Below are 25,001 nucleotides of genomic sequence, written 5' to 3'. Positions count from 1 at the left end.
AAACTTTCTGTACCTAACTGATCTGTAAATTTGTGTTCGATTTATATTAGACTTCAAGATTGAAAAGAGCCACAAGTTTTTCTATCTCAATAGAAGTTACAGGAGTTTGAACTTCTATAGTTTGACGGTAAAACTTCGCATAAGCTCAAACAAAATACACACAAAATAACAGTACAAGATCCATAGATTATAAACTCACTGCGAAGTGAATAAGCTCAAGAAATCAATAAAAAAACAAAGTAGTGTGCTGCCATCTGTTACTTTCATACCATCTAAAAATTAATGTTCAGAAGAAAATTAGAGAAAATACAGATTATAAAATAGTTTTGTTGCTAAAACAGCTGAATATTTGACAAGAACAACCATAGGGAGCGGTAGCGTTAAAACAACGTGGTTCGATAATTTCATATTCTTTCACATCAAAATCAGCTGTGAACATCAGTATGGCCGCTCCTTTAAATAAATAATAAAAAATTGTTTTTCTAATCACATTAAACAAAAAACATAACAGTGAAGTTTTCGTACTTATGTTTTAAATTATCTCTGTTTAAAATAACAGTGTTGATGTTGACTGAAAGTGTTGCGTCATGACAAAGACCTCTCACTGACAAATAAATACAAAAATTGTGACTCGGCGTACGGCAACTGTGATTTCTATTGTGCGTTGATCTGTTCGGTTCGAGTCTGATGTTAAAAGCTGCATAAGAAGAAACATTTTAATAATGAGTAGTGTAAGATTAAGTTTTGTGTCCGTGGGAAGGCTAGCGGTGAGAAGAAACCCACAGATAACATCAGGTTAGTTGATTTATGTTTTTATTGGCGATTATCCAATATCATTTTGTCTACGTTTTGTATTTGGTGTGTTTGATAACAAAGTACATTTCATTTTGTATCAACCTAGAGTCGCGTGATTGAATCTTTAACATTGTAATGTCGTTTTCCTTACACATTTGTTCTCAAGGCGAACATCAGCACAAGGTCATGGTCAGAAATATAACTATATTCTGTAATTATTATCTACGTTACGCCTGGAAGATATCTTATTTAGAGTACTATAAATGTTCTTGCCATTGACAATGAAGCTGTTATAATATAAACCATTTTTATATGCTTTTTATTTATGCTAAACAAGTAAACAAACAAACATATACCATAGTAAAAAAAAATACATATTAAAATTAAAATACATTGTAAGTATAAAAATATGAAGCATTCAGGTAAAGAACAAATAATATCATAATAATTCCAACTGCCACTAATTAAATACTTACTTTATTATTAAAATTAAATTTTGATAAAAACACTGCTCCCCTGTGCTGTTAAAATAACTTAGAGATAGTTGTGAAGCATAACCACACAGCCCAATAACATGAATAAATTTTAACTTTATGCTTTTAGTATAGAAAGAGGTGAGAGAGGGTAGGATATCATGAGGTACATTAAATCAAATCCCTCTAATTCTACATGACAATCAAAATGACTCTGTCAACAGTGTACCAACTATGAAGAATAGAAAGAGATGTATGTATATAAAAATGAATTTCCGTTCGTTAGTCTCATTAAAACTCTAGAACGGTTGGACCGATTTTACTGGTGGTAGGACCTCTTGTGAGTCCGCGCGGGTGGGTACCACCACCATGCCTATTTCTGCCGTGAAGCAGTAATGCGTTTCGGTTTGAAGGGTGGGGCAGCCGTCGTTACTATACTTGAGACCTTAGAACTTGTATCTCAAGGTGGGTGGCGCATTTACGTTGTGGATGTCTATGGGCTCCAGTAACCACTTAACACCAGGTGGGCTGTGAGCTTGTCCAACCATCTAAGCAACAAAAAAAAAAAAATGACTAATTTTGGTCTTGAATTATCTGTGGAAGTCCAAAAAAGGTATAAGAGGTAGATAAATATGAAAATATCAGAATTAAATAAAAATAACAATTTTGTTTTCCCTATGATGTGTCCCCCGTCAGACGGATTCCTTTTGTTTGTTTTAAGTTTATTTTATACAAAAGTTTAGGTCTTTTATTTATCGATTGAGGCACTACGAAGTCTGCCAGGTCAGCTAGTTTGTAATAAAAATCCCAAAGAAAAGTACTACACACTGTAATATGAAACTCGTTCATATGTTTCCAATTCCAATTACACACACATTGTGCCAATGGAAGATGCATGTAATATCTAATAATAAATAATCAGTGTATGCGTGTGTGTGTATTTGTATTATTTACTTTTTTTTATGTATTTTAGTATATTGTTGCCCATCGGCAGCCTCACTAATATTTTGAATATGAAATAGGTAACTACTTACTTTTGTTACTATTTCAAGGCTACCTCTCCCAGTAGCCAGTACCCTATTTTTTGACATAACTTCCTAATGCTGATCAATGTCCAAACATTATTTTAAGCTTTTTCAGTGGTGAATCAATCATTCTATGTATGTAGTTGAAAGGCTAGGATAACAGTAGGTAGACAATGTTATGTTTTAAGGTGACTGCAATTAGATTGTGTTTGCCATGGACTGGTAATATTTGATATAGAAAAAACTATGTTAATATATAATTTAATATAAAGAAAAAAAGTCAATAATGATAGTGATAATAGGAGCATTCTTCCTCTGAGCTATTATCAGCTCAACTACATTTTGTGTTTTTATAATATTATACACAAGTACAACGTAATGAGTTTAATCACATTTTAACTTGGAGTGAACAGTAAATATAGGAACTAATTATTTAGAAAAAATATTATTAAGTACTAAATTGTCTTTCTGTATTTTTTTTTACTTAATGCATTTTTGTTACTGAAATGTTGAAAGATATTACGACCCATCCGTTATTATGTGGGGACCGAAGCCTAACTCTGATCACCCCATTGTCAAGTAGTGGTACCACACAACGTGGTCCGCGAACAACTTCCGGAACACACACATAAACAGAGGACTATACTAGACTAGAGATAGATAGTTTTTGTCTCTTTGTTTTAATTTAACCAGAACCGGAACATAAGATTGCTTGTTGGTAAAAATGGGCGGAAAGGTTAATTCTCAATGATTAATCCGCTTTTCTTTTTTTTTTTTGTAGAGAGATGAGCATTTGGCACCCTTGATGGGAATGGTTAACACCACTCGCCAACGGTTTTTAAAAACCCATCCATCCATTCATTCATAATTACACTGTTATAAATTCTTCAAATATACGATTTCATTGTGAAAGACGTCCATGAACGAAACAATTAATAGATTTGTTTTTCCAAAAAGATATATAAGCATACTTCTCTCCCTCTTTTGAAACCCCACAAGTTAGGCCACAGATACTTCAAATCATAGTACAGTTATGATGTACTTAATGTGGAGTGTTATTAAGAGTATTGTCGGTAGCTTGTCACTTGTTTAGAAGTCGTCGTGGCCTAAAGGATAAGACGTCCGGTGCATTCGTATCTAGCGATGCACCGGTGTTCGAATCCCGCCGGCGAGTATCAATTTTTCCAGTGAAATACGTACTTAACTAATGTTCACGATTGACTTCCACGGTGAAGGAATAACATCGTGTAGTAAAAATCAAACCCGCAAAATTATCATTTGCGTAATTACTGGTGGTAGGACCTCTTGTGAGTCCGCACGGGTAGGTACCACCACCCTGCCTATTTCTGCCGTGAAGCAGTGGTGCGTTTCGGTTTGAAGGGTGGGGCAGCCGTTGTAACTATACTGAGACCTTACTTATATCTCAAGGTGGGTGGCGCATTTACGGTGTAGATGTCTATGGGCTCCACTAACCACTTAACACCAGGTGGGCTGTAAGCTCGTCCACCCATGTAAGCAATAAAAAAAAACATACACTGGTGTTTATGTACAAAGTAAGGTATAATTACTCTTGAACCACTAATCTATTTGCAAGCGTAACCAAATGACAGAACAGTATCTCTACAACTGAACTGTATGCTTAGTGCGAGTTTTTAACGTTCACGATAGCGTAAAAGTTAACTCAAATTTGTATGCAGTTGGAACAGCGCCCCTAGCGGCAAACGTAGACAAACGTTCCAACTCCATACAAATTGGAGTTAACTTTTACGCTATCGAGAACGTAAGAAAACTTGCACTAAGCATAATGTTCCGGAGTTGCGACAGTATCACGGTAATTCAAAGGGTTAAAAAATTTCAGTTTTTTTTCTCAGTATTAGAATTGGCTTTAGGAGACAGTGTTCAGTAACCATTAATTAAAGTAAGTACCTTCGAAATAGTCCGTACTGGATGAAATTAAAGGGTTCTGAATTGTAACATTAAACTACGGACTTTTTTTTTTTTTTTATTGCCTTTGTGGGCAGACGACCATACGGCCCACCTGATGGTAAGTGGTCACCGTCGCTCATGGACGTCAGCAATGCCAGGGGCAGAGCCAAGCCGCTGCCTACCATAAAGTACTCTCCGCAAGCCTTCTCTCAACAAATACAATTTTCATACACGTAATACAGGATTTTCATTTTTTTCCAAAACGCTAACTCACTGTAGCCTTAGAACTAGGATTTTCATTTGCTGTATGGGAACTGGAAACACACGAGAATCGAAAAATTACAATTTAGACCCCGAATACTAAATATTTTCAACAAATATACTCTGATCGTGCAGCGAATCCGTCACAGAGGCACGGGCTAACTAACCACTCGACTCTGATCCACTGTGCGGACAATACTCAAAATCGAAATTACAATACAGTGGAACATACATTCAGGGTTCCTTATCGAACCACATTACGTTATCAGTGACCTGAAACAGCATAATCATCTGTCAGTTGAAAACTGTTTATATATTTTTACATATCTAAAGTTTTTATTTTCCCCTATAATTAGTTGGGCCTAATACATTTTAAGTAAGTGTGCATCGTTTTGAAGACTTCATTGTTAAAAGGAAAATAGGAAAAAAAAGATTTGATGATTAACTTATCCAGATATTTTAGTTTTAATACCGCTTTTTGTTAAATTAATCAACAATATATACAGGAGACAAGGACATACATATGTTTTTTTTTATTGCTTAGATGAGTGGACATGTCGAGCTCACAGCCCACCTGGTGTTAAGTGGTTACTGGAGTCCATAGACATCTACGACGTAAATGCGCCACCCACCTTGATATATAAGTTCTAAGGTCTCAAGTACAGTAGTTACAACGGCTGCCCCACCCTTCAAACCGAAACGTATTACTGCTTCACGGCAGAAATAGGTTGGGTGGTGGTACCTACCCGTGCGGACTCACAAGAGGTCCTACCACCAGCAATTACGTAAATTAAAATTTGCGAGTTTGGTTTTTAGTACACGATATTATTCCTTCACCGTGGAAGTCAATCGTGAACATTTGTTGACGTATTGTTGTACGTATTTCCTTAGAAAAATTGGTACCCGTCTGGGATTCGAACATCGGTACATCGCTCAACACGAATGCACCGGACGTCTTATCCTTTAGGCCACGACGACTTCATGTATACACTAAGACCTCGAATACTAATTTTGGTTAAGTTAAGTAGATAATTTATAATGGTTTCGCCCCGTAATCAAACGCGAAGCCCATAAACCGTAGTCATAGTCCGACCACTAGGTCAATAAGAAGAAAATCCGAGCTCGTGTCTTTGAAACGATTCATCAAAGTCACTGAAATCATTTAAACATATAAAATTATATGTACTGCGCGGTTTTACTCGCGATAAATTTGCAATTTTAGCCATATCGTAAAATTGCAGAATCAAAAATTGTGCTCAAAATAGGAATTAGGAGTCTCTTATTTACTCCCCTTCTATTTAATTATTTTGATCTTTCGATAAAGATCATTAAATATAATTGCCGATGCTGCTACTACTACGGGCGAACAGCCAACCAGGAAACCATGAACAAGTCGAGAAGAACAAAGTCGCGTACGATGTAACTTCATAAGAATATAATAATTAATCAAGTTCCTATGTATAATTTTGTTAATATATAATTTTAGAGAGAGACGAACAGAGAGAATATACTTTTTTGCACACCTAAACAAAATTAACGTTTTGCTGAATATTGAATTCACGCACCGCGTGTCAAACTTTTAATTGAGTTATCAGCAAACTAGAAAACTACACCACACGCTCTATTTACCAAGAATAATTGCTGATGTTAGATAACAGATACGCTGACACGGTTTGGTAACTTAATGTCTTTGATAAGCATAATAATGATGGTTGGCCTTTGTTTGGCAGTTGTAGACTATTTACTAGATTGGTATTAGTAGATTAATATTGGTTTTATTTATGTTCGCGCGGATGGATAGTCGAACTCACAGGCCCACTTGTGTGGAACAGTTAGCGTAGCCCGTAGATATCCCCAGGGGGAGTCGCGTCCCAGCGCGATGGAAGTTGGGGCATGGAGACTCCAATCTCGGCGGGCCGTGTTCGAGACTCTCGCCACCTTTCGGACTCCGCCTACGGGCAATGGGCTATACGCCCGGTTTTGGACTGGGTGAATCGCGACCACGGACGTCTCAGCTTTCCAGTGACGAAGGTATTCACGGTACACGGCTGTTTTGGTCGCTACCTGCGCCTCGTCGCCCGGAGAGAGCAGACATCGGAGTGCCACCACTGCAGTGGCTGCGACGAGAACATTATGGAATACACGCACGCATACTGCCCTTCTTTCGCAGAGCAGCGCTGCGACCTCGTTGCGAAGATAAGACCGAACCTGTCGCTACCGACCGTCGTGTCTACGATGATCGACTTCTGGGAGTACACCATATCGTAGTAGAAGGCGGCGGAACGGGAAAATGAGAGCTCTTTTTTCTTCTTCTCGGAACCGTGCCACCGCCGCAGAGCCAGGAGTCCGGATAAGGGCGTTCGACCAGTTCCTGTCGTCGTCGGCCGTACTGTGGAAGAGCAACCGGCCGTCTGGTTGTATTTTTGACCGCGGGACTCCCGCCCCCTCTCTGTCCGGGTTCTGAACCTGGGTAGAGATCGCACGTCGTGTGAGAGAGTGCAGGGGCTGTCGTTTGATGGGCAGGGCCCTAAAAACGTGCTCGGGCCCGCGTTATGCTCCCAACATCTGTAGACCGTCAAGTCCAATATATCTTGCGTGCCCCCTAGTTGGCGGCGGAGGACTGACGGTCTCTTAAGTCTTCGACAGTTCGCGGGGAATTTTGTTAAACCAGATTGAATGTACGAAAGCCTTTGAGCGGTCAAGAGTGACCTTAGAACCGCGTGGCTAATGATTTTGACCTCAGTTCGTCATTAGGTCAACAACTCTTGAAACGGATGACCTTGCGTTTTGAATAGTTTGAAAAAAGTGTGAATTGAAATTTAAATGTCTAAAAATTATTATAATCGATGATGTTTTTATTTTGCCATCGAATAAATCTCGGTTAACGAACTGCTATGTTGAAGCCGGAACCCTTAAATACGAAGTTGAACTTTGAATAAGGGCTTCCTATCGAAGAAGCTAGGATTACTTGGCGGCAGCAATAGTCTGTAGTAGCGACGTCCTCACACAGCCTGACTCCTAGAAAGTTTTATGAAATGTCCGGGTTTGATTTTGTAATTATTATAACAGTGTACTTAAACACATTTAAAATTACATAAATTCTGTATTAAAAATTTACATGAAACTATAAGGTTTTTTATATAAAAAATATTGTAAAATATTGGTAGGGAAATTTAACGAAAGTCGTCTTAGTGTTAAAATACATTTTGTTATTATGTATATGTATCTGTATCGAATGAATTGTATAATAAAAAGCCTTGCACGAATCTAGATTGCTGTAGAATGTAGGGGCACAAGGCTGTTTTTGATTTGAGGATAATGCACGAACATAATTTTAATATTTTTTTTAATATTCGTTTTATGACTTTTCGTGTTCTAAAACGCTTAGTGGAGTTTTGTTGTCGATGAGAGGTATAATTTATTTTCTGATAAATATCGAAGTAATATGTTCCTTCACCAAATAAGCTCCACATCAGTAGGCGAATACATTACTTATCAATTTTTCGGTTTACGGTCATGTAATTCGACATTTAATCGAGATCCGTAGTAGAGATGAAAAACAATTCACAATCGTGTCGCGGCCGTTTGAATTTGTTTAAGAATTGCTATCTGCATGCTTCACATCTCGCGGAAGGAGGCGGCGGGGTGAGTGAGGCAAAGCTTTCCTCACAACGCAGAAGTCCGCCGCCGCCGAGCAGGGGGTCGGGACCGGGGTCGCATCCGTGATCCGGCCCCCTAAGAGCTTTGGGTTCCACCCGCTTTGTGCGGGGTACCCAGGCGTAATAGGAAGTCGGGTGATGGTAGACCGCTCCGGGATAGGGCTCCGGCTGTGAGTGGCAAGAGTTTTTAGTGAGGTTCAACTCCCACATACCCCACTTGCCGCGCGGGTGGGGATCCGGCGATTTTCTCCGGTGGAAAAAAAATTATAATAATCTGCATGCTTAATATGCGTACGGCTCGATCTTAGTTTTTCGCGAAGTATCTATTAGTCGTTTCAGTTTTGTTTATTTATTGCTTAGATGAGTGGACGAGCTCACGGCCCACCTGGTGTTAAGTGTTTACCAGAGCCCATAGACTTACAACGTAAATGCTGCCACCTACATTGAGATATGAGTTCTAAGGTCTCAGTTTTTACAGTACAACGGCTGCCCCACCCTTCAAACCGAAACGTATTACTGCTTCACGGCAGAAATAGGCAAGGCGGTGGTACAGTTTTGATCATATTCAGTTTGCTTCTCTGCCATTATTATTATATCTTATGACTCGTATTAACTTATGAACGCAGGCAGTAGGTAAGTATGCGTTCGCTATAATTTTGTAGTTTATTTTGCGATGACGGTGTATCAGATATGTCCTTACGGATCAAATGCTCATGGTGACCGTGCGAAGTGAAAGTATCGTTACGTCACAGCCCGTCATCTAAGAAAAGCGTATCTTACGTTCTCTCGGTGGCCTTTTTGTTTATGTTTACTTGTTTTAATGTTGTTCCGTTTTCGAAAGGCGATCTAGTTATGTTATTTCCGAATGAGACGAAATAATACTTGCTCGCGGTTTGGTATCGTGCGCATATTATCTAATTAGTGAGATTATATGGACGCGGCTTTTTCTTGTTGCTAGGTATTCAAACCCTATCCACCTATTGTTAAGTAATTATCGGAGTCCATATCACAACATCTTCAAATTGAAGTCCAAATCAATTTTTTTCCTTACCTATTTGCTTTTAGCCTAAGAGGCTATTTCAGCTACGCCCGGACCGCTAGGTGAGGTCACGGGTTCAACCTGAGAGAATTTGCTAACACTAGCCCTAATAAGAGTAGTGTTTCGCAGAATCTACCACCGTATCGGAATCGCGACTCACTGAGAAGATCCGGCGAGAAACTCAGTGGGCTGTGTCTGTGGGTTAATTCGCTCGTCGAGCCCTTCGTCGCAAGCGACGGGTTCGACGAGGACGGTGACCGGTGCTTGTGGTACCTAAAAGCACCGTTAATGGATCGGGAGGATCCGTAATGACGTGTTAAGAGTGGTTGTTCGCAGAACCTACCACCAGTTCGGAATCGCGACCCACTGAGAAGATCCGGCGAGAAACTCAGTGAGGCGAGATCACGATTGTTTTGTATAACAGCTGTTCCTTCGTTCAAATTGGAACTTACATAGTTCAAATTCGCGAGTGCCAAATGCCAGTAGACGTTCGCATTACGTGGGTATAATCCTTTGAGAACGCTGCTACCAATTTTTCGGTGATTTACCTTACCTTAATCGATTTTTTACGACTCCTGGAAATATATGGGATGTTGCAAGGCCGATGACACTATACAGCATCACGTTAATTTCATTACGCATAAAAATTATCGCCACATTCATATCCTATAAGACGTAAGCATACTTTTTATTTTATTGCAAGGATGGCTGGCTGGCCGAACTCACAGCCCACCGGAGCCCATAGACATCTACAACGTAAATGCCGCCACCCACCTTGAGGTATGAATTATAAGGTCTCAGTTTAGTTACAACGGCTGCCCCATCCTTCAAACCGAAACGCATCACTGCTTCACGGCAGAAATAGGCAGGGTCGTGGTACCTACCCGTGCGGACTCACAAGAGGTCTTACCACCAGTATCAGAGTATACTGGAACATATATTTTGTAATTATTTTCTATTAAAGAATATTTCGTACTTTTAAAAATAAAAATTATGTGACACACAGTTACAAATTTCATATGTATAATGCTGCACATATTAAGAATCGATTAAAATCGATTAAAATCGATTACTTATACAAACACAAACCTGATTAATGTTTCGGTATATAAATATAAATGTTATGCGTATGATTAACATATTGATGTAGAATAATGTTGCATAGAATAATAATATGGAAATATTTATTTTTCTCAAAGTGATTGGGAGTTCGTATTATCAGTCCGTTCATTGTCATGACGTAGTTTAAGTGAGATAGTCGTATTCTTAATAGTATTGTATATATTGTTAATGTGTAGTAAGCAAACAGCGCAACTTATCAACCGATATTCTTACACCATTTTGTTTTGTTGTATCATTCTTATGTGAGCGGTCGTGGTAGTCATTCAGTATCATTGCAGATGTTATGCGCCTCACGAGCAATCGCCACTTTTCCCGGCTTGTGGTGAGCCTGGTTACACAATACAAGTATCTATATATTAAATACGTGAAGCAAAAACTTTGTACCCCTTTTTACGAAAATTTTGCGGACGAAGGACTATGAAATTTCCTTCACTTATAGAGAATATAGAGAAGGAGTGGAGAATGTTAATATTTTTTTTAATTATACATAAAAATACATTAAATCAATTAAAAAAAAACATTACACACACCACCATGTATTGACACACACGCGCTTGCATACTATTTGTTTAAATTTCTTATTGCTTATAGCCTGTGGTCAAATTGAGAATAGATTAAATATTGTTTGTCTTTATTATATTAATATTTGTCTAAAGTGTAGTTTTGGCCAAATTTGTGGTTATAGAAGTATAATAATCTTTGACAATAGAATCATAAAAGTTTACAAGTGAAATTTCAATTAGTCGAATTTCAACTATTGCGGTAGCGCTAGTCTAAATTAATGAATGCAACTTTGAAACGGTTTTATGTGTTATGGAAAACGCGGTAAAAGCAAAAAGAACGCTTCATGACAGATGATTGTTTGACAGTTAACGTTAAGCTCCATTCCGGCGCGTTCGTTATAACGTAATATATTATTGAGACTACGACCTCATGTCTCAAGATTGGACCGACATTTAAGTTGTGTAGTATGTGGGCTCCAGTTTTTTTTAACCCTGCTCATATAGAATAATAAAAAATACATTATTTTTTATATAAAAATTGATCATAGGTTGACCACAATACAACTAGGTCCTAAGCAGGTGTTGCATAGTTACTTATGTACTTATGTACATTCGTGCATAGTAATAATGAATTAATAAATAAATAAAATACATATTTATTTGTAACTTATAAAGTAATGTGTAATTATTATGCCTTATTTCTAAATCCGCAATTGGGGTCTATGGTGGCTTGGATTTTAGTCAAAGCTTTAAGCCAAATATTCATTCGGTGTGTATAAAATCTTGTTGATTAATCTGGACGATTGCTATGATCGGACCGATTGAACATATAACAATATAACAATATTCATTGAAAAAATGATAAAAAAATATTAAATAACCTCTCAGTTAAAATGGTGCGGTAACTAACTTTACTGATCCCCGTCAATGCGTTTTTGATTTGAAAAGCCGACAAGCCACTTTCTGACGTTTTCTTGAATTTCGTCCTACTTGTGCATTTTCACAGATACTAATGCCGGCCACTCACATGCACGCAAATATTCGTACATTGTTTTTATTTTTTTATTTTTTATTGCTTAGATGAGTGGACGAGCTCACAGCCCACCTGGTGTTGAGTGGTTACTGGAACCCATAGACATCTACAACGTAAATGCGCCACCCACCTTGAGATATAAGTTCTAAGGTCTCAATTATAGTTACAACGGCTGCCCCACCCTTAAAACCGAAACGCATTACTGCTTCACGGCAGAAATAGGCAGAGCGGTGGTATCTACCCGTGCGGACTCAAAAGAGGTCCTACCACCAGTAATTACGCAAATTATAATTTTGCGGGTTTCATTTTTATTACACGATGTTATTCCTTCACCGTGGAAATCAATGTACGAATGTTCGCGCGTATGTGAAGGGCCGTCAAACATTCATTCGCAAACTTAGCGGCTAGGCTGTGCAAATGGGTTCGGTACTCAATTTGCGAACCCGTTTGCGCTTCCTCCTACACTTGTTTACGAATGTCTCATAAATTTCTCTTCTTTTTTAATTCGCCAATAGAACATTGAATAGAAAGAGAGTTTTTAATTCTTTCCCGACATTAACGGCCATTCCGTTTTTATGAGATTTCTTTTGAGGGTCCCACATGGTCGATTCATTTTGCAGGAGTTCAATGAACTCCATCACCTTGGTGTTGTTCCAATCCATGATGAAGGTACGCTACATAGTAGATGTTACGAACTATGAAAATGGCGAAACGTCCGTTACCTTCGCAATCCTGGGCGCAACTGGTTACACGAATGTGTGGGAGACTACGCGAAGGATCGCGGTTCGCGCGCTTTGATGTCCGTTAAAAAATCGACACAGCTTGGAAAACCGCGCATGCAGGGAAAACTTTGCATAATCATTTGCAAATGTCGTCCTACACTCGTGGGTTTGCGTATTCGTACGAATGTGAGTGACAGGTATTATGGTTAATCAAGCATTTAAAAATGAAGGGACACTAGATTAACAAAACAAAACAATTCACATAACTCGCTCCTCGCATTCCTGCCAAAAGTTTCTCTCGCTTGCACAATAACGTGCCTTATTCGCCAATGAACATTATTCATCTTGATACATTGTTTGTCTTGTTTGTGATTGCACTAAACATAAATCTCCGGGCAACTAAGAAAGGGTAAGGCAAACACATTTGCGTTAATTTATTGTTTTGCAACCTGAGGTCACGCGCCCGGTCACAGTACATGAGTTTAACAGTAACCAAAGATTTAACTCGGAACTGCCTTGACATTAATTTGGGTGTTTTATTTTTATTTTTTTGTTTATTGCCTAATAGGCAGGTGAGCATACGGTCCACCTGATGGTGAGTGGTTACCGTCGCTCATGGACATCAGCAATGCCAGGGGCAGAGCCAAGCCGCTGCCACCATAAACTGTTTTTTTTAATATTATCAACTAGTGAATGAAAACGAAAGAGATGAAAATGAAAAAAAAATGAGAAATTATAGCGCAAGACTAGGTCAAGTGTAGACAACTTGTAAGGGTTCTATGTATCAGCAGGATACCTTAGGATTACAACAACAACAAAGTGAATGAAAACCGCGTGAAACAGTTCGATCTGACACTCAGTCCACAGCATCAGACCCTGAGTTTTCCGGTGAAGCTGAAATGGTTGAAGTCAAGGCCACCGGTAACTTTTTCCAATCCAAAACACGAATTATTGTTTTTAGTTTCTCTAGCATTGCTTCAAGTCTCTTTGACGTACTAATTTACGTTGATTTACGATCAGTGACACGTGGATTCCTCTGTCATTATTTTCGGTATGATGAATCCATCACAGTATCTGTTACCTTAAGAACGCAGCTTCTCAAATATTTGACTCAAAAAGCCTTCAATTAACATCGACAGGACATCTTTATAAAAACAGTTATTACGTAAAAATGTTGTCGTAATGAAAGCTTAAGTTCTCCTTTTAAAGGAATAATTAATATCGGTTAAAATGTCAATGTCTTCGAAGAGTTATGGTTATTGAAGCCCGCAAGATTCGGTAATTATTAGGTATTTAAGATGAGTACGGATACAGTAATTCTATTGAATTATTTATTTCCATCGCTGCTAAAATCAGTTGTAAATTTTATCAGAAATGAAATTCGTGTGACGAACACAACTTAGTGAGATTGGTCTTGGTGATTGTTTAAAAATCCGCCAGCAAACTTAGTCTTGGAATTGTAAATGTTGTCGATTTAGTCACGTGAAAGGCTCTAATAAGGAAAGAGAATTCTTGCACTAGTTAGTACTAATTGCTCTGCTGAATAAAGAAAATGAAAACCGTGTATTTTTTGCAAATTAACATTATAGTCTGTAGAAGATACGTTCGCACTTTGCTCCCTCCCAGGCATTGTATACTAACTGTTCAAAGTTTTTTGGGCAAAATTTCGTCCTTGAAATATCCGAGATCCAATGTTTAAGAAAACGTAGTAATTGGAAGTAAGGCATATTGTGGTACAGGCACGGGAAAGAAAGAGCTATTCGTAGCGTGAATCGCGTTTTCTTGAAGGACAGGGTTTATTATGGAAACCTTGCCTCCAAATGGGTTTAATTCCATTTAGGCTCGGAGGCGAATTGTTAATGTTCGATGTTTTTTTGTAATTTTATTAATCTTTTCTAATATATAAATCTACAGTGGTTTTTACGGATGTTCCGTTATAACTACTGAACCATGCATTCGATTGACTTGAAGCTTGGTACTTAATGGATAGGCTAGTATTTATATCAGTGTTGGACTCCCTACACCAGTTGCGGGGGCGTTAATGATGAGAATCTTTGTGGGGGTGAGAAATAATAATGTTAATTTTAAATGCCCAGCGAAGCGGACGGGTACAGCTAGTAATATATATTGTTGTTCGCTCACAGGTGTCCAGCAGTGTCGCTCCCTCAGACGCACGTGCACCAGAGCGCTCGGTACCTGCACAGTACTATGCAAGAGTCCAACAGAACAGCCTCCGGCGCCTCCGCCATCTAACTCAGGGAAAGATGCCGCTGCTTCAGGTAATGCTGCTTCTCCTGGATGAGTGGTCCAGCTTGCTCGCTAGTTGTCATTGGAGTCCACCAAACCAGAGTTAATCCGTTGGGGCTTACAATAGCGCCAATAATTGCGCAGTATGTTATTTATTGTGGGTTTGATTTGAAACATAAATAGTTATATGTTGCATTATGTTGATACATGGTGCAGATGAGGTTTCTGAAAAGGCATTAATTACTGCATCTGAGGAATCACTACGACCACATTGTCTTCGTTTTCAAGATGGATTCCAATACATCTTGTTTTCATGGGATCGTGGTATTCACTGTCCAATGAACATAAAGTTACAGCAAAAATATTCATGTACGCTATGAACCGTGATTGATTGCTATCCTTTGGCAAATTGTTAATTTATTTATTTATTGCTTAGATGGGTGGACGAACTTACGGCTCACATGATATTTAGTGGTTACCAGAGTCCGTAGACATCTACAACATAAATGCCACCATCCACCATGAGACATGAGTTCTAAGGTCTCACTTTTAACTACAGCTGTTCCGCCCTTCAAACCGAAACGCATTACTGCTTCACGGCCAAAATAGGCAGGGTGGTGAAACCTACCCTTGCGGACTCGCAAGACCTCCTACGACCAGTATGTTTTACTCATTGTTAAAGCTCTATAAATAAATAAATCAGGACTTCGGATAGTACGAGCCAAAATTCCGCGCGGGTTCTTGATAATGTTCGAAAGTGCTCAACAATCATTTCTGACAGGTACATCAGGTGGAAAAAAGTCTGGCAACGGTGGTAACGGAGTACTGACATGTCCGAAATGCGGAGACCCCTGTACGCACGTCGAGACCTTCGTGAGTTCGACGCGTTTCGTGAAGTGCGACAAGTGCCACCACTTCTTCGTGGTTCTCAGTGAAGTGGACACGAAGAAGAGTATTAAAGATAGTACAGACAACAAATCAGGGTTCTACAGGTAAGGTTAAAAGAATAAAGAGGACATTATCTACTATTTATTACATTACCATTATCTACTGGTGGTCCGCACCTCTTGTGAGTCCGCACGGGTAGGTACCACCGCCCCGCCTATTGCAGCCGTTGTAACTACACTGAGACCTTGATCTTATGTCTCAAGGTGGGTGGCGCATTTACGTTGTAGATGTCTTTGGGCTTCAGTAACCACTTAACACCAGGTGGGCTGTGAGCTCGTCCACCCACCTAAGCAATATAAAAAAAAAAAAAAATTACTTACAAGCTTTGTGATCTGGTCTGAGCATTAACAATGTTGTTAGTGAATATGGACAAATCAAGGCTCTTCGTTGGAGTAAGGTTTCAACCTTCAAAATCTTTAGATTTAATTGCATTGGAGCTGAATTAGACGGAAAGTTAATAATGTCACGTAATAATAATAAAGTCTAATAGAAAAAACGGGAAAGATGGTTCATATCGGTGCCTTTGCATATTGAAACTATTCAGTTGTGGACTGAAATCAAGGACTTAATGCATGTAGAGCAAACTAATTCTACGTAATTTAGTTCACGAGACAGTTTTGTTACTAGACTGTTTTTGTATTGAATTAGGTCAAATTAAGTATTTCAAATGTACAATCAATTTCATGAATGCATTTGACCCGTTTGATTGTTTTACTTATTTGGTAAAATTCATCAACATTTCGGGACTATAATGTTTTGATACCTATTTCACTACTTTAGATCTGCACAGTATTTTTTATCTCATAACTTTAACATGAACTCATCCGTTTGTTGTTAACTTGTTTGAATCATTTTTTTATCATTGTTTCTCTATTAACGTAACTCTTTTTATTGTCGCTCTTCAAAAATCCTCCGATTTCTGTATGAACAGTGTTCTTAACAAAATCAAGCTACTGTTTATCTTTTTTCCCCTACCTATGCTGATAGCCTTGAGAGGCTATTTCAGCTTCACCCTAACGTGTTTAGGTGAGATCACGGGGCTCAAACCGGAGTGCTGCTAACACTGACCCTAGCAAGAGCAGTGCTTCGCAGAATCTACCACCGGATCTCAAACGCGACCCACTGAGAAGACCCGGCGAGAAACTCAGTGGGCTGTGTCTATGGGTTAATTCGCTCGTCGAGCCCTTCGTCGCAAGCGACGGTTTCGACGAGGACGGTGACCGGTGCTTGTGGTGCCTAAAAGCACCGTTAATGGATCAGGAGGATCCGTAATGACGTGGTTGTTTATCGTTATTTTGAGAATCGACTGTCCTTTTCACCTTTCTATTTTGTGGCACTAGATGAGATGAGTCAGCGCGATTATTAAACATCAAAGACAACACAACGTGAATGCTATCCCATCCCATCTCAACTTATCTGGAGAAATGATGCCGAAGTTTCAATTCTGTGCTATAGCGATTTCATTGGCGGCATTCGCGGCAGAAGTAGACGGAACGGTGCTACTTACCCACGAGGATTGACAATACCACCAATAAGATCTATCCAACAGAACGTTTTATGATATTGCGAGAAGCGTCGTTGTTAATGATCATAGCCATAAAGAAAGGCGGTCTTTCGCCGATTATCTTGGAAGACCCGTTCGCGTACATTTATCTTATCGTTAGAGAGGTTAGCACAACGGGTCTGTCATAAATCATTGAACTTTTAGAAGACATCAACAGAGGAGATATATTTCTTTTTTGCTTAGATGGGTAGACGTGCTCATAGCCCACCTGGTGTTAAGTGGTTACTGGAGCTCATAGACATCTACAACGTAAATGCGCCACCCACTTGAGATATAAGTTCTAAGGTCTCAGTATAGTTACAACGGCTGCCCCACCCTTCAAACCGAAACGCATTACTGCTTCACGGCAGAAATACGCAGAGTGGTGGTACCTACCCGTGCGAACTCACAAGAGGTCCTACCACCAGTAATTACGCAAATTATAATTTTGCGGGTTTGATTTTTATTACACGATGCTATTCCTTCACCGTGGAAGTCAATCGTGAACGTTTGTTAAGTACGTATTTCATTAGAAAAATTGGTACCTACCGCCTGCGGGATTCGAACACCAGTGCATCGCTAGATACGAATGCACCGGTCGTCTTATTCTTTAGGCCACGACGACTTAATTCATTATCACTTTGTTCCTAGTGTCTTCTATCTGAAGACGTTTTGAACGTTCATAACCACAATTAGTTAGTGTCTTCCGTTTAATCGTAACTAAGAATAAATTATAGCATGAGAATTTTAAAAATGTTTTCTCGCGCCAATAATTTTTTTCTAATCTAAACATGACACAGCAACATTTTTGCAGTCACCTCCGAAAGTTAAATGACCTCTACTAACTATACTAATGTAATGATTTTAATGTTATGTTTAGCGAGTGCGCGTTAAATGCTCATTTTACAAGAGTGTGGGGTAGCTGAACTTGCTTTTACAAGACGTTCAATGTCAGATATCTATATATTATTAATACGTGAAGCAAAAACTTTGTGTCCTTTTTACGAAAATTGCGCGGAAGGAGGAGTATGAAATTTCCCACACTCATAGAGAATATAGAGGAGTGCGGAATGCTAATTTTTTTTTAAATGATACCTAAAACATACATTAAATCAATAAAAAAAATATTACACACACTACCATGTATTTGACGCACACACGCATGTACACTATTTATTTATTGACAAACTTTTGTTCTTGACGTCTGTGGTCAAATTGAGAATAGATTAAATTTAATATTGTTTCTCCTTAATTAATATTTTTCTATAGTGTAGTCTTGACGAAATTTGTGATAGAAGTATAAAAATCTTTAACAATAGAATCATAATAGTGTACAAACTTATATTTTAATTAATTATAGTCGAATTTCGACTACCAGGTCATCATTAGTGACGAGAAATTTGCATTCATACATCGAATGTTATAAAATACTAGCTGTCCCGGCAAACATTGTTTTGCCATATATAAGATTTCTAGGGAATTTCTAGTGTAGAAAAAAAAACTAATTTATTGTAAGTGTGTAAGGATGTGGTAAATGAGTGAAAGAGGCATGTAGCGCTGTGAACTTTGAGGGCAGTGATTCTCAACCACTGTTCCGCGGCACTTTTGTGTGCCGCCAAATTTCAAAAGTGTGCCGCCAAATTTTGCGAATATATAATAATGTTAATATTATTAAATTATCATTTGAAAAGAAAAATATTTTAAACATGAACACATATTTAAATCCACAAAAAAAAAAATTATAGTGTATTTTAGTTTACTTCGTATATTAAAATTTTTTGATAAACTATTTATGCAGTGTGTTGTAGTAAGTAAATATTTTTTTTTTTGTGTTCCGCCAAATTTTGATATCGTTAAATATGTGCCGCAACAAAAAAAAGGTTGAGAATCACTGGTTGAGGGAATATATAATAAAAATAACAAAACCTCATTCAACCACATAATACCTCATTATAACAAACAAAAAAGTCCAAATAAAAAAAATATGTTAGGGGTGGACAACCCTCTCGCGCGCCTTTGTCAAGGCGTAGTCTCCCGGTAGGAATTGGAAGAAGAGGAGGACTTTGGTCTTCCTCTTCTCCCTCTTCTTCTCTGGAGGCGCCGGAGTCCGACATAACCCGGTCTATTACCCCTCTCGACCGGGTATCCGTAAATAGATTCCCCAGCGTTAAAACAACCCTAATCACTTAGGGGTATGAAAAATAGATAGTAGCCGATTCTCAGGCTTACTGAATATGCATAAAAATTTTCATGAGAATCGGTCAAGAGGTTTTGGAGGAGTATGGGAACGAACATTGTGACACGAGAATTTTATATATTAGATTGTTACGCGCTGGGGTTCGGGATAAATAAAATTTCACCAAAGTGCAACTTAAAACTGTAATTAACCCTTGGAACACTTAAAATACTCAATAAACACTTTAAAACTCTCAATGCGCTTGTTCCGCTTCGCTTCAGGTGATCCGTTCGCTGTTTCGCTTCGAGTAGTTCCCATTACTGACTGACTGCGTGCCATCTCTACAAAGATTTTATAGCTGATACCTCATCCGTAGAACTATCGAGAATATTCCACACATCTCCATTAGTAGTTTCCGCTACCTGTCAATAGATGGCGTTGTACTTCTCGAGCGTTCTAGCTGCTACTAGATCCTTCGATATTCGTTCGACTATTCGGCGATAGATGGCGTTACTCTTACCGGCGTAACAATATATAAGCTATGTAAGAATCTTCTGAATGTCCAATAGAAAAATAAATTTATAAAATTGGCGAGTAAATAGTTCTTATGTCAGTGATATCTAATAGTTTTAGCTCGTGACTCATTTACATTTGTTTAGTTTGTCAAATACGAGTGACTAGCTTATTGAATGCGATTAACTGTGGTGACAGAACTTCTTACTATCATCGCTTTCAGCTCCGCATTTTGCATTAAAATCCATCAGTCAGCTTTTGCGTCAAAGACATTTGTAAGCATTGTACGACCAATTGAGATTGTCTCAAAAAAAGAGACGGCGAGTTATTTCGTAGTCGTGTCTGTTTTAGTGTACGAGGTAATTGGGGAGGTATTCTGGGGAGAAAACTCTATTCCCATGCAACTGAGACTCCGGACCTCGTGTTTTAGTGTGTAACATCCTCTTCTTGTTCTTCTATCTAGCGTTTTCACGGTATACTGGCAGAATCGGCTTTCCAACTTAAACTCCTTCATTTTACCCGGTCTTCGGCATCCTTCTGTAACCACTTTACAATAAATTGGGAATAAATGAATTAAACGAAAGCCCCCAAAATATATGTGCGATTTCTTTCTCTTCTTCAACCCGTGTCCACCCAATGCTGAGTGTAGGTCTCTTGGAATGTACCTCATTCTCTTCGGTCTCCTGCCTTTCGCAAGTCCCTACCAACCACTTTGACCATGTATTCGATCAACCTCGTTGGCTGCCTGCCCTTGTTACGAAGTCCAGTACGAGGTCTCCACTCCAGTACTTTTTGATGTGCGATGATCAACTTTAAAGTAAGGACGAATAGTTCGTGTTAACAGTGCGGAAAATAAATCGAGAAAGGACTCTGGAGTGTTGATGACTATACCGGCCAAATCATGAACCCGCTTTGCTTTTCACTGTCGGCACGAAATAACTCGACTACGCATTCAATAATGTTGTTAAAGAATTTTCATTCAACATTGCACACGACTGTTGTATGTACGTGTCTTATTAGGTGTAGCGACACAAAACTACAAGAACACGAATAACTATTTGTGTAACACGAAAGTGTGCCAAAATTAAAAGTAAGCAACAATGTGTACTTACGTTACATTGTTATCAGACATGTAAATATGTGTATTCGATATCCGGCAGTACATGTTTCATTATTATCTGTCATTATTGTTATTATTAGATTGCTATTTGTGCCAATTTGAATGTTGAAGACTGAACTACCATTATATTTATAACAATCTTACGTGTAATGGGAATTAAGTTGAACTAGGAGGAGTTTCAGGAGTCCTCGTGACCTAAAGGAATATTCGTCCGGTCCATTCGTATCTAGCGATGCACCGGTATTCGAATCCCGCTGTTAAGTACCAATTTTTCTAATGAAATACGCACTTGAGAAATGTTCACGATTGACTTCCTCGGTGAAGGAATAAAACATCTATACTAATATATAACTCTACAGTTGTTTTAAGGATGTTCCGTTATAACTACTGAACCATGCATCTGATTGACTTGAAAATTGGTATCCATGGAGAAAATACATGTACTTAATGGATAGGCTAATATTTATATGAGTGTTGGACACCCTACGCCAGTTGCGGGGGCGTTAATGATGAGAATCTTTGTGGGGGTGAGAAATAATGTTAATTCTAAATGCCCGGACGGATACAGCTAGTCGTGTAAACCCGCAAAATTATAATTTGCGTAATTACTGGTGGTAGGACGTCTTGTGAGTCCGCACGGGTAGGTACCACCGCCCCGCCTATTTCTGCCGTGAAGCAATAATGCGTTTCGGTTCGAAGGGTGGGGCAACCGTTGTAACTACATATACTGAGACTTTAGAACTTACATCTTAAGGTGGGTGGCGGCATCTACGTTGTAGATGTCTATAGGCTCCGGTAACTACTTACACCAGGTGGTCCGTGAGCACGTTAATCCAAATAACCAATAAGAAAAAAAGAATATAAAAAAATAGTTTTAGTGAGCTCATATTTTGTGAATCTGAAACTTAAATACATCTTATATAGAGACCGACCTTACCGACCGCGCATAAGCTGATTTGTAACTATGTTACATTTTGCGATGTTATATTGCTGGTAATGCCAGTTTATATAATATACCGAACAAATTACACTATTATGTTGTCCAGTTTTTGTCAAACATTACCAGTTTTTAATCACCGTTGCATTTTTCACGACCTAATTGTTTCCATGATGTTCCTAGATCATTAGTTCGCTGGTTCGATATCAGATCGCCTTACCGGTGGCAAAGCGGTGTGTACATTGTAGATTCTATACGATAATACTCAGTGGTGTGGCATGGGTTTATAAACGGTGATTAAAAAAAAATGCGTGGTGTCGTGGGACACAGGATAGGAATGAAGTTCTTTATTATAAAAATATTAATTTTAAGTTCTATTCGAGGTATAAAGAAAATAATTATTCGGGTATACATTTTTTATTATGATTTTTTTATTGATAAAAATAAAATAAAACTACTTTACAAAGCTATGAACTTTATATTATTCACAATGATTTATAAAAAATAAGTAATAATAATATACAAAGAAACAGCTATTTATATGAATAATAATAACCATCATCACGTAGACTATACATTAGACACTGTATAGCCATCATACTCAGACTATACATAAATAATAAAAATCTTACGTTACGGACGTTATTTCCCGGTTAGGGATCCCCTCCGCATCGTCTCTTAAGGAACTTCGTACCAAAAAAAACAAGCATTAATTTCTGTATCCATCCTCACAGGAAACCTCCACCTCCGCCAAAGAAGATCTTCGAATATTTGAACAAGCACGTGGTGGGGCAGGAATACGCTAAGAAAGTGCTCTCAGTGGCCGTGTACAATCACTACAAACGCATCTACAACAACGTGACGAGCGGAACTCCGAACGACTCCCATCACCCGCTGCATCACACTCACAGAGGTAATGTTATAGTAGCCACTGTTCTCATAACAGATGCCATCCAAAACTGCCCTCTTAGTTCTGCTGTACTGGAGCCGAGTGTCGGGCTAGTGGAGTCCACAGAAGCTGGCGTTTTTTTTTATTTTTTTTTATTTCTTCGATGAGTGGACGAGCTCACAGCCGACCTGGTGTTAAGTGGTTACTGAAGCCCATAGACATCTACAACGTAAATGCGCCACCCACCTTGAGATATAAGTTCTAAGGTCTCACTATAGTAACAACGGCTGCCCCACCCTTCAAACCGAAACGTATTACTGCTTCACGGCGGAAATAGGTAGGAAGGTGGTACCTACCCGTGCGGACTCACAAGAGGTTCTACCAACAGAGTCTGCGAAACAACGAATTTGAAATACTACTTTCAGCCTTCAACCGATATTGGGCTTAGTGTTGTTAAGAGTCGAATGAATAAGCGCTATTTTTGGCAAATACTACTACTACTACTTCAATACTGCTACTTTGAAGTCGTCGTGGCCTAAAGGATTAGATGACCGGTGCATTCGTATATAGCGATGCACCGGTCTTCGAATCTCGCCGGCGAGAATCAATTTTTCTAATGAAATACGTACTCAACAAATGTTCACGATTGACTTCCACGGTGAAGGAATAACATCGTGTAATAAAAATGAAACCCGCAAAATTATAATTTTCGTAATCACTGGTGGTAGGACGTCTTGTGAGTTCGCACGGGTAGGTACCACCACGCCGCCTATTTTTGCCGTGACGCAGTAATGCGTTTCTATTTGAAGGGAGGCGCAACCGTTGTAACTATACTGAGATCTTAGAACTTATATCTCAAGGTAGGTGGAGACATTTACATTGGAGATCTCTATGGGCTACGGTAACTACTTAACATCGGGTGGGCCGTGAGCTCGTCCACCCACCAAAGCAATAAATAAAAAAATAGTAAACTCGGAACATTTCAGTTTTCTGCCGACGGTACACGTACACGGAAATACGAAAACTCGTAAAAGAATCATCAGCACTCACCGTTTGGAAGAGCACAGAACAGTACAAATATTGTTTAAATCAGCGGTCGGGGAACTTTTTTAATTATTACCCCAAAATATTTTTGTCTAAGTTGATATTACTCCATGGCGAAGAACAAAAAAAAACGAAATCGCTTCTTTTTAGCATCTTTCACATTATAGCCCCCATGATAATTTTGAAAAGAAAACAATAACTAAAAATTTCACGATTCTAAAGAAGTTTCACTTCAATATATACTTTTTACTCGCAAAAGTTTCATTTTTACCCCATTAGGGGTTATTTAACCAGGTTCCCCGACCGCTGGTTTGAATCGAATTTTCATCTCTCCGGGACAAGTTTTTTTTTTCTTTGTCATTCGTTCGTTCTATTTAAGATTGCATTAGTCTTCCGCCTTACGACCTCTCTTAGATATGCTTTATTTGGCAGTATGTTTCATAATATTTTCCGGGTTGACTTGCCATGTTGAATGAATGCGGCTCAGAGATGGCCACTATGTTTATTTTGCACCTTGAAATAGAAGGTCTATTTTTCAATTACTTTTGAATAAACTCTGCATGTATAATATATGTTTGATACTCGGAGATTATTTGGATGAATTGTGTGACATCACTATTAGGGGATTCCTGTATGTTAGAATTTTTTCTTGGTCGTGTCGTATTATCCATCTGTTGATTTTGAGTCATATTTGCGTAACGTGTTTGGGTTATATTGTGAACAGTATAGGTAAGAGCTTGTTCACATAGATAATACACATAAATTAATTATAGATAAGCAACTTAAGCATTCAACAAAAATGTTTACGGGCGTCGGCCACTAGACGGCTTCGCTTCGATTAGTTTCCCATTGCTCCTGTTGATGGCAGTAACAAATTACCTATCCTATATTTTATTTTTAATGAAGGATTTTTAGAAAGCACTAATTGATAAAAAAAATTATTGCTTAGATGGGTGGATGAGCTCACAGCCCACCTGGTGTTAAGTGGTTACTGGAGCCCATAGACATTTACAACGTAAATGCGCC

The 25,001-nt window shown here is 38.7% G+C and overlaps 1 protein-coding gene across 1 annotated transcript in view; it reads left to right on the top strand.

Annotated features, from left to right (window-relative positions):
- Nucleotides 1-345: 345 nt before the first annotated feature.
- Nucleotides 346-25,001, top strand: part of ClpX (Caseinolytic protease chaperone subunit) — a 47,532-nt gene continuing 22,876 nt past the window's right edge. Inside the window, exons 1-4 of the mRNA XM_028184421.2 lie at nt 346-795; nt 14,703-14,837; nt 15,587-15,797; nt 22,777-22,955. Of these exons, the coding sequence (XP_028040222.2) occupies nt 723-795; nt 14,703-14,837; nt 15,587-15,797; nt 22,777-22,955 (598 nt within the window). The 5' untranslated portion in view covers nt 346-722. The remainder of the gene's footprint in view (nt 796-14,702; nt 14,838-15,586; nt 15,798-22,776; nt 22,956-25,001) is intronic.

This window comes from Bombyx mandarina, chromosome 21 (assembly GCF_030267445.1).
Source record: "Bombyx mandarina strain Sakado chromosome 21, ASM3026744v2".
In the NCBI taxonomy this organism is placed as follows: domain Eukaryota; kingdom Metazoa; phylum Arthropoda; class Insecta; order Lepidoptera; family Bombycidae; genus Bombyx; species Bombyx mandarina.
Note: the sequence above shows the minus strand (reverse complement) of the source record. Positions and strands in the feature narration are given on the sequence as shown.